The 11,589-nt window shown below is 36.1% G+C and overlaps 2 protein-coding genes across 2 annotated transcripts in view; one reads left to right on the plus strand and one right to left on the minus strand.

Moving 5' to 3' along the window:
• Positions 1-6,145, plus strand: part of LOC110020527 (SRSF protein kinase 1-like) — a 28,308-nt gene extending 22,163 nt beyond the window's left edge. Inside the window, exons 3-4 of the mRNA XM_020718666.1 lie at positions 5,026-5,073; positions 5,398-6,145. Coding sequence (XP_020574325.1) covers positions 5,026-5,073; positions 5,398-5,844 — 495 coding nt within the window. The 3' untranslated portion in view covers positions 5,845-6,145. The remainder of the gene's footprint in view (positions 1-5,025; positions 5,074-5,397) is intronic.
• A 5,327-nt stretch (positions 6,146-11,472) lies between these two features.
• Positions 11,473-11,589, minus strand: part of LOC110020489 (NAD(P)H dehydrogenase (quinone) FQR1-like) — a gene marked incomplete in the record, with an annotated part of 2,002 nt that continues 1,885 nt past the window's right edge. Inside the window, 1 exon segment of the mRNA XM_020718610.1 lies at positions 11,473-11,578. Coding sequence (XP_020574269.1) covers positions 11,473-11,578 — 106 coding nt within the window.

The raw sequence follows: 11,589 nt of genomic DNA on the forward strand, positions 1-11,589 counted from the left end.
AAACAACAATCCACCACAACATTATGCACCAAAAACTCCAAAAACTAACGGCCCACTTACAAGCAAAATCCAAAAAAACTAGCGCACCCACAACAAGTACCAAAACACCACAAACAAATCCAAATCAGTTGTCACCTACCAGATATGCCTCAAAATAGGACACTCAACAACACGATAATGGCACCTTGGCAACCTCCAAAACAAACTCATTCCCACAATTCAAATCACAACACTTACCACCACCAACAACTCATCCCCTCAAAACTGGATATTTGACACTAAAGCCACGACACACCTCAAACCTCACACCTCACACCTCATCTGAAAAATGTCAGACTATCCAGCTCATATTTAAGGCCAAGAACAAGTCATGGTAGACAATGGACAAGCTTCCACGATTTCCCACACAGCTTCAGGCATTCTACCCGCCCCTAGGGCTGTAATCAAGCTTAGTCGAGCCGAGTATATCATAGTTAGGACGTGACTTGGTATAATTATAACTTGTTTATATTCAGTTTTAGATTGTGCTGGGCTTTCATATATTGTTGAAGCTTAACTTGTTTAAATTTTTCAATATTTGAACTTGATTTGTTTATGGCATGTGAACAGGTATTTAAAGGAGCTAAAAATTCAAATGAATATCTAAATTTTCATATAAAAAATTCAATAAATAGTTTTATAAATTTGCTCGCAATTTTTAAATTAATGATTAAAAACTTAAACCATATAGTATCTTAAATCTCGTTTCTCCAACATTTTGCGCTAAATCCCTCCCTTGGGGGGTTCTTTAGTAGAATGGTTTGTGAAGCATTTAGGCAAATGGACCTAAATCCTACCAAACAACTAGAAATGACAACTTTAAAACCTACAAAAACTTAATATGGAGTATTTATATATCATATATGATACAAGCTATCATCGAGCTATCAACAAACGAGCTAATATTCTAGTTAATTAAATTTTATTTAAATAATGTATCTTATATGATGCGAGCTATCATTGAGTTTAATATTGAGTATTTAACATAATATCGAATATTTAACAAGTTACTTGTTGAACAACAAACGAGTTTGTTCGTGAACATAAATGAACAAGTTTGACTATGTTCATGTTTAATTCATTTAATCTTCGAGCTTTTAAAATATGTTTAAGTTTGTTTATTTACTAATTTGAATGAACATGATTGAGTCTTAATCGACCCGAGTTCAGACCCGAGTTCAAGTGTTTCATCGAGTGCATTGGTTCATTTACAGCCCTACCCCACAGTAAGCTTGAACCATCCTCCCTAGATCGTGTTCCTCAACTGTCACACAACCACATTTCAGTTCAAAAACTTATCTAAGACAACAATTGTCTCATCTCTTTTGATGTTAATAGTTACTCAATACAAGGTCGAACAACCCAGAAGACCTCCTCACAGGACCATCTTAGCAAGGTTTCTACACAATCTCTGCATTACACTCCTCGATTTTCCTCCTCATCTGACATCATCCAGTTGGACATCCTTACCTCCAGGTGCTCTCCCAAATCTCTAGAGACAACCCACACCTCAAAATCTCCACACCCAGGGCCGCTTGCCCAACATGCCACTAGAACAAGAGCCACAAACTCATTTTTTCCCAAAATCAATTCTTCATATAATGTATTAGATTTATTACACTCTGATGAATGGGGTCCCTTCCCAATAAGTTCTATTAATGGATATCGCTACTATGTTTCTTTTATGGATGCCAACTCAAGATATTGTTGGCTTTTTCCAATGTATCATAAATAAGAAACAAGCCAACACTACATTCATTTGCGTAAGTTTCTTCTCAATCACTTCAACAGTAACATCAAAGTCCTTGGAAATTTCACACCATCTTAAAGTATACCTCAACAACCATGGCATCAAACATCGAATGTCCTGCCCATACACACCAGAGCAGAGCCACCTGGAAGAACTTAAACACAAACACATCATTGAAACAATACACAATACTTCACACAGCCAAACTGCCTAAACAGTTCTGGATTGAAGCCATCCTCACTGCCATCTACTTAGTCAACTTACTCCCTTCTAGCCACAACAAAACAAAATCACCATAGGAACTTCTTCATAAACAAAAACCTCAGTATGATCACCTCAAGACTTTTGGTTGCGCCTACTTTCCATTGGCAGCAACCCAGAATGGAAAATAAGCTACAACCCAAATCACATTTATGCATATTCCTTGGCCATATCGCACACCTCAAAGGCTACAATTGTTGGGACACACACACAAGCTCATCATATGCAGACATGTCACCTTCATAGATACCTCCTTCCCCTTATAAATCAAAAAAATCCCATCTCAACTCATTCAAACACACCACCACGGAGTTTCCTTATACTCGCGTCCACACTACAGAAATATACTACACAAGAAACCCAACCAAACTCATCCATCCAGTCCAGATTCACACAACAAACCGATCACAACACAGCACCTCAAAATCGAACTCCGCCCACTCCACCCATATCACAAGCCTCTCCTACCACAACCCCCAAACACCACCACATGATAAAACACACAAACAAACTGACTCTCTCAAACCCAGACAACTACTTGAACTCAGCCACACCACATCCTCTCAAGAACCCAACTTATATTCCCAGGCCAGCAGGTTCTCCAACTGGTGGCAAGCCATGTCTCTCAAATTTATTGCACTGCAACAATAGGGCTCCTGGACCCTCATACCTACACCCAAAGATCACACCATCCTCGGCAGTAAATGGACATACAAAACCAAGTATCGCTCAGACGGCTCCATAACCAGGTATAATGCTCGACTTGTAGCTCAAGGATGCGCTCAACAATATGACATTGACTATCATTGAACATTCAGCCTCGTAGCCAAGCTTCCAACCATTCGCATGTTGCTAACTAGAGCTACCACAAACAAACTAGGAGATTCAACAGATAGACATTTCAGATGCTTTCTCACAAGACAAATTAGAACACACCATATACATGACACAACCACAGGCTTCAAAGACTCCCAACATTAGGACTTCGTCTGCAAACTGAACGAAGCCATCTATGGCCTGAAACAGACCACTCGACAATGGTATTTCACATTTTGCCAGTATCTTTGCAATCTAAAGTTCACCCTTAGCACAACAGATCACTCACTTTTCATATGCACACAGTTCCTCCTCATTTATGTAAATGACGTACTCATTATAGGTAACTTCTCCACCTTCATCACATCTCTACTTCACAATTTAGACACACAGTTCAACATCAAGGAACTAGTTCTCATCTCTCACTTTTTGGGCCTTAATATCTATCACACACACACTAGATACTTCATTGAACAAACCCAATACCTACTTGACATCCTTCACCATACAAACCATGCTTGACTTCAAACACTTCATCACCCCTCTTCCCTCCTCCACCAGCCCATCTACAAACTCCCCCATAGCAGACGACCCAACTACTTCTAGACGTATATTTGTCTTACTTCAATATCTCACATTAACCCGCCCAGATATCACATTCAGAGTAAACTTCCTTAGCCAACATATGCACCAACCACTCACACACCACACACAACTCAAATGACTGTTGAGATACCTAAATGGCACATGATAATATGGATTACCAATCACCTCAGGGGACTTCACTCTCCAGGCCAATGCAGATGCAAACCGAGCCACCAACCCCGATGCCAACTCTCCATCACCAACTTCTGCATCTTTCTCGGACCTAATCTTATTTCCGGGTTAGCCAAGAAACAACCAACTGTAGCCAAATTCTCAACGGAAGCAGAATAGCGTGCCCTAGCCTTAGTCACCACGGATATTCTCTGGCTCGGAAGCTTGTTACAATAACTCCTCCAAACACCACTTCCGCCCACAGTTCTATACCGCGACGACGCTTCTGCCATCGTTCACATGCAACCCTATGTATCACGCCAGAACCAAACACATAAAGGTAGATTACAGACCGCATTAAACATGCAAAGGTTCTCCTACACCACATAATGTCTCAAGATCAAATCGCTGACATCTTCACCAAATTCCTCCCAGCGTCCAGACATCGCCCTTTATCAAACAAACTGACGCTCCAACTACTGGATACTCAGTTTGAGAGGGGGTATACAGAGGTTACCACAGCTGCAGCTCATCACACAACCGGTCAGGCATCTCCAGCACATACCATGCAGGAAGCTCTCCCGCCATTTTTGCTGTTGCAGAATGACCAATGCACCCTCAAAGGGAGTCTATAAAGCACCAGGGAAAGTAAGGAGAAGCTGGTGTGAAAGTATATGAGACGAGGAGAATGAGTAGAGTGATTTACCCGAGGAACTTGATTATTAAGAGCATTTGCCTTTGTATCCTCCCCAAGGAGAAGGATTTAAGTGGTACCCTAGTTGTATCTCTTTCCCGATATTGTGATTATCTTCCCTATTCCCTTTCACATCTTCTCCACGCTGCTCTCAATCACTCCATCCCTGCTGCAGCCACCCAGGACAGCAGCCATGCTGTTTTTTTTTTTTTTTTTTTTCCTGCAGTTTTCCCATTTCCGGTGGCCTCCCTCCCATCGCTCCCTCGGTACTATGCCACACAGCCACTTCCGCCTTCCCCGATCTTCCCGCATCACTCCCAAGCGCTGATCCTTGTTGCTGCCAACTATCATTCCGACTAGCTGCCGCCTGGACTGCAGTCTATTCCTCTACAGTCCCCGCTTGCCGGCCCCACACATGACATCGCTCCTCTTGCTGTCTTGCAGTTCACAGACCTTAGAACTACTAGCGTGACAAGTCTACATGCTTTATTTTTCCCAGACTTGGACCGCTTCTTGATTGTCTACCTCAGCTGCCTATTGAAGATTGGCTTAAGGCCATTGGTGACAAAAACCAATCGGCTTGCTTCTGATTATATCTACAGAGAATAAGACAAAATTTAATATTTTTTCTGACTGTTTTTACATTTTGCTTTTAAGTATCTCTTTTCTACCAAGTTTTAACGACTCCTCACCGTTTTTCTCTTCACAGGATCACTTAGCACTCATGATGGAACTGCTTGGAATGATGCCTCGCAAGGTAAGTACTGAGAAGCTGAATAAACTCTATTTTACATCGAGAAAAGTGTTAAAAGGATCCCCTAACCCTTTTGTAGGGGTTCATTTAGACCCAGAATTTTTTGAAGTATCAATTTAGTCCACAGTCTTTTTTGATATGGGTTGAAATAGTCGCCAATGAAGATTATTTTAGCCTCCATCAAAGGTGTCCAGGAATTAATTTAACACTTCTATATACTCTGGACTAAAATGACTTGATGTAAATAGTTAGGGGATTATTTTCACACTTTACTCATTTTATATCACTCCTTTCATAACTCATGCCAAAAAATAAAAGCTCTTTTAGATCGCGTTGGGCGGTCGCTATTCCCGGGAGTTCTTCAACCGGCATGGAGACTTGAGGCACATCCATCGCCTCCGATTCTGGCCCTTGAACAAAGTTCTCATCGAAAAATATGAGTTCAGCGAACCAGATGCGAACGAAATGGCCGATTTCCTCGTACCCATACTCGATTTCGTTCCTGAAAAGAGACCCACCGCCTCTCAGCTTCTCCTCCACAAATGGTTAGATCCAGGTCCCAGAATTCAACAACCATCCGATAAACTCCAGCCTTCTTCAGATGAAACTGTTGTTTCAGAAAAGGAGAAGAGACAGCAGGATGAAAGGGAAGCAATGGAGGTAGGTTTGGGAAACATAGCCATTGATGGATCTTCTTCAAAGAAGATGAAAGATGAGAATCAATCCAGCAGCAGCAGTAGGCCTAATAAGGCAGCCATTACTTCTGCTCGGTAATATTTTCACACTTTTTTTTAAATTATTTTTCATGTAGTTTATCTATGATTTAGGGTTTGATGCGGAAGGAGTGTGAAACGAAAGGTGTGAGAGGTTTGTGTTTCTAACATAAGCAGCAGTTCTCGTTAGCGTAGTGGAGTGCTTGAAGTTTTTACTGGAACCGGAGGTTTTGTGGCTTGCTGGGTTGGGACATTCTTACCATATAATCAGAACGATCAATTCTTGGGACTTGGAAAGGGTATGCACTTGATTTATTTGATATTTTTATTATTATTTTTTTTCTAATTGCTGCATTCACATACACACAACCCAATTCTTATGTATTTACATATCTAACATCTAAACTTTCTGTTTTTACATTTACCGCACAAACCAAAAAAAAATATTACATCAATACTACGCACGTAGAAGTAAAGTGCGTAGTCAATGAAATCACGCCACGCAGTAACACGGAGAATATTTCCCCTTGTGTTGTTCATTTGTTATTGCGTGTTATTCATGTGTTATTAATGTGTTATTATATTATTATAACATAGAATATTCTCAGGACATAATAACACATGAATAACACACAATAACACATGAATAACACAGGAAATATTACTGATAGAGAAAAAAATGAGGCAGTAACACGGGAGAATATTCTCACCCGTGTTATTCATGTGTTATTGTGTTATTCATGTATTATTCATGTGTTATTGATGTGTTATTGTGTTATTATAACATCAATAATATTCTCAGGACACAATAACACATGAATAACATGCAATAACATATGAATAACACAAGAGGAAATATTCCGTGTTATTACGCTGTTTTTTTCTCTGTCGCGCGGGGCGTCGTAGCGTGATTTCATTGGCTACACACGTTACTCTACGTGCGTATTTCTTCTCTAATATTTTTCCGAAGCGTTGTTTTCATATTTATCAAAAATGTCACTATTTTAACTTTTAAAGGGATAATACCTTTTCATATAAGGTGGCATATATATATAAATTGAAGTTTAGGTGTTAACCGTGTTATTGCGCTGTTTTTTTCTCTGTCGCACGGGGTGTCGTGGCGTGATTTCATTGGCTACCCCCCTTTACTTAGTTTTGTTTGCGTAGTATTGTTTTCATATTTATCAAAAATGTCACTATTTTAACTTTTAAAGGGATAATACCTTTTCATATAAGGTGGCATATATATATAAATTGAAGTTTAGGTGTTAAATATGCAAAAACATAAGAATTGAGTGGTATGCATGTAATTCTTCCTTTTTAATTTTACATAGAGGGCTCATTTGGTGGGTTGTAGGTATAAATCATAAACATATATTTTCTTTGAGATGGTTAGCAATATACACAAATTTGAAGTTCGTTGGATTTAAACTCAGAATATTGACAATAATTTAAAGAATTGTATCAGTTAAATTGGCTTAAACATAATTCACATTTTTCCAAATTATTATTTTTTACTAGTTTTTACGTGCATGCCCCACAATTCTTATATATTTGCATATCTAACTGTCAAATTTTTATATTTTTACATCACATTAAAAATATTCATATAAATTTTTTTAAATGTGAAATGAATCTTCATGCATAATTTATAAATTTCACGGTGTAAATATAAAAATGCGGCTAAATTGTAGAAATATAGCGGCGATTTGAAGAAGGGTTACAAGCTTTTACATGCAATGGCACCTTATATGTGCGTATGCGCTGGCCCGCGCGAAGGCGAGAAGGCGCGTGTATATATGGCAAATGATAATCATTCATAAAACGTGATTGGATATGAATCCCATTGTAATTTTTGAATTGAGAATTCGAAGAAATAATTTAAGTGTTGTTTAGCTTTTGATGTTTGATGATTTAAAGTAAGATTGAATGTTATAATAAGACAAATTCAAGAAAACAAAAAAGGGATCCCATTCGAATTTAAATGAGCCAAGTCAAGCACTTGAAGTGAGGCTAAACTTTTAATTTTTAATATAATTTTTGAATTTTGCAATCTAATCAAGAATCTCGACGATGTAAATAAATAAAAAAAAAATAATATGATTTAGATTCTATGCCATAAATATACTTTAATACTGAATGAATAAGCTATTATTAAAAGAATTAATATGGGTTAATCCATAATCGTTCTTAAATTTTGACCAAAATAACCAAAATATCAATTTTATAAAAAAAATAAAAATAGCCAAATTATTCACGTAATGAAAACCTCGATTTGAAACCAGATAGCCCTAAAATTTAAAGGGTTGCAGAGATCTAATATTGATTGATGATCGTCATCATCATCAATTATTGTTGTTCAATGTTGCTCGGCTGCTTGTTCTACCGGCATCGTTTCTCAACCTGTACAATTCAACCATTTCTTTTTTGAGTGTTATCGTCCGATCATTATGATCTAATCAAGTACATTCATAATTGGTTGATTGATGTCTCATAAATTTTGTCATTTGATCATTGTTTTTTTAACTATCATCATCAACTATACTCCCACCAAAATCACAGGAAACAACTAAATTTCCCCAACTTTATAATATGATTTTCTTCAGTTGTAGAGAAGCAAACTTTCATACCTCACATACAAAGTTGATTATTCAATTAGGATATCTCGAGGGAGTAGAGACTACTTGCTCCCATTTTAGTTTTTTTCAAGTAAAATTTTTAGCTTCTTTGGTGATCTTACTTTTGTGGAAGAGAGATTGATATGAAACGTGAGAAAAGGAAGAAAAAATGACTCCCGGGAAGTTTCTTGGATTACTATGTTTTTCGGGAGAGAGAGGGAGAGAGACTTTGAGAAAAGATTCAGAATGTCCCTTCTCTCATCTTGACATCACTTTTATATCAAAAGAAAACAATAATAAAAAATACATTTAATACAATACAACACTCATTCATGGTTCTTGATGAAAAGACCGTGATGTGGATGTCAGGACGTATTTTTGAAGAATGGCAGACTTCTGTCTTTTCTTGTCATGATGGTCATCTATGGTAGTTGTCACTCCCTTGATGGGCTAGAACACACTCGTGGAAGGATATTCTGTCACTTTGACAGATGAGCTCAAGTATATAGCATTCTTATCGTTGCTTTTAATTAAGAAAAATGACACATTTATACAATATTAAAACACTGCAAAGATTTAATAAATTCGGCATAAATGAAAATTTTATTCAAGAAATTTTTTGAGCTTATCTTAATTTTTGGATAATTTATTTATTTTCACCGATCAAATTTTTTAGTGCAGGCTTAAGCCTGCCCCCATCCTCCTATGTCCGACATTTTTCTAAATCATCACATCATTTGCTAAAATTTCATAAATACCTATGTTAGATGCTAATACTTTGGTATTTTCGGTCATAATCACCGGTGTGAGTTTATTAGAAACTCTACTATCAAAAACTAATTTAAAAAAAAAGAAAGGGACCTTTACATGCATATCACCCAATTCCCATGTAATTTCATATCTACCACCTAAACTTTGCCTTTTTACACTTATACCACCTAAATCACTCATACCACATAAAGCGGCATTTTTAACTTTTAAAAAGTGAAATACATTATTGCATGCCTATGTAGTTAGGTATGGTGAAATATACATAAAAAAATGAAATTTTGGTATTGGATGTGCAAATACATATGAATCGAGGGGTATGCATGTAAATCATCTAAATAAACATGTTGATAGCCATTGAGCTGAAGCATAATTAATTTAAGATTAAAACAACTATTGAGCCAGTTATGATATTCAAGAGATGAGGAATAATTAAGAAGAGCTGTGACTAAACCATAAATCATCATATATAAATATCATTGGAAAATGATCATTAAAACAATCTCAAAAAAAACTTTACATTTATTCAATATAACTTGTTATTTTATATATTCAAAAATAATCTCCATGCTTATCAAATTATAAACAAATTTTATCTATCAACACAGATATGTTTGTGATTTATATACAAATATGTCAAAATATTTTTATTAGAAAATTTTCTCCACTAATTTCTAACCGAATAAAAATAAAACTTGAGAATGAGATCTAATTGATGGAAGTAATAGATGATGAAAAATCCAATTTATTCTACTCGGATCTCATGTCAAATCATCGAAGAACTCTAATATAAACCGCATCTGAATCCATTGAATAGCAAATATGGGTTATTGGTCTTTCACGTCTAAAGTAATGTATGTACTCTGTGTGTTTGAGAGAGAGTACATGCATACGTACCACTCAGTCCATATATATTTACATGTCTAACACCAAAATTTTAATTTTTACATTTACACCGTCTTATTTATATACGAAAAAAATGCATTTCACTTTTCAAAAGCGAAAACATTAATATTTTTGATATGATAGGAAAGATTGGGGGCAGCACCAACAAAAAAAAAAAAAGTTTAAATGTTGGATATGTAAATACATAACAATTAGGGGGTATTTAAAGCCTTCTCATCTTCCTAAAGACCACATAAAGCGCCATTTTTAACTTATAAAAAGTGAAATACATTCTTGCATGCCTATGCAGTTAGGTATGGTGAAATATACATAAAAAATGGAATTTCTGTATTGGATGTGCAAATACATATGAATCGAGGGGTATGCATGTAAATCATCTAAATAAACATGTTGATAGCCATTGAGCTGAAGCATAATTAATTTAAGATTAAAAACAACTAGTGAGCTAGTTATGATATTCAAGAGATGAGGAATAATTAAGAAGAGCTGTGACTAAACCATAAATCATCATATATAAATATCATTGGAAAATGATCATTAAAACAATCTCAAAAAAACTTTACATTTATTCAATATAACCTGTTATTTTATATATTCACAAATAATATCCATGCTTATCAAATTATAAACAAATTTTATCTATCAACACAGATATGTTTGTGATTTATATACAAATATGTCAAAATATTTTTATTAGAAAATTTTCTCCACTAATTTCTAACCGAATAAAAATAAAACTTGAGAATGAGATCTAATTGATGGAAGTAATAGATGATGAAAAATCCAATTTATTCTACTCGGATCTCGTCTCAAATCATCGAAGAACTCTAACATAAACCGCATCTGAATCCATTGAATAGCAAATACGGGTTATCGGTCTTTCACGTCTAAAGTAATGTGTGTGTACTCTGTGTGTTTTAGAGAGAGTACATACATACGTACCACTCAGTCCGTATATATTTAAATGTCTAACACCAAAATTTAAATTTTTACATATACACCGCCTTATCTATATATGAAAAAAATTCATTTCACTTTTCAAAAGCGAAAACATTAATATTTTTTGGTATGATAGGAAAGATTGGGGCAGCACCAACACCAAAAAAAAAAAAAAAAAAAAAAAAAAATAAAAAGGGGTTGGATATGTAAATACATAAAAATTAGGGGGTATTTAAAGCCTTCTCATCTTCCTAACCCTTCAAAAAACAACCCACTTAGGGCATTATTATCAACAAAACACAAAAAAGCTTCAACTTTGAATGAAAAATACAGAAAAAAAAGGCAATGAGAGACCTCAACGGTCATATTTGCTGAAATCCAAATCATAAAAACTGAAACTTTTCAGAGAAGAATATAAATATAGAAGCTTGAATAAAGAGAGAAAAAGCAAACTTCTTTTATTGCTTGGGAGAAGACTGAGCTATCTTCTTGACAATGGAGGCCATATATTTTCCTTGGTGTTCCGCAAGCTGAAGCTCCGCCTCGGTGGCCGATCTGCCGCCGGCGCCCCCCGG

Source organism: Phalaenopsis equestris, unplaced genomic scaffold (assembly GCF_001263595.1).
Source record: "Phalaenopsis equestris unplaced genomic scaffold, ASM126359v1 Scaffold000098, whole genome shotgun sequence".
Taxonomy (NCBI): domain Eukaryota; kingdom Viridiplantae; phylum Streptophyta; class Magnoliopsida; order Asparagales; family Orchidaceae; genus Phalaenopsis; species Phalaenopsis equestris.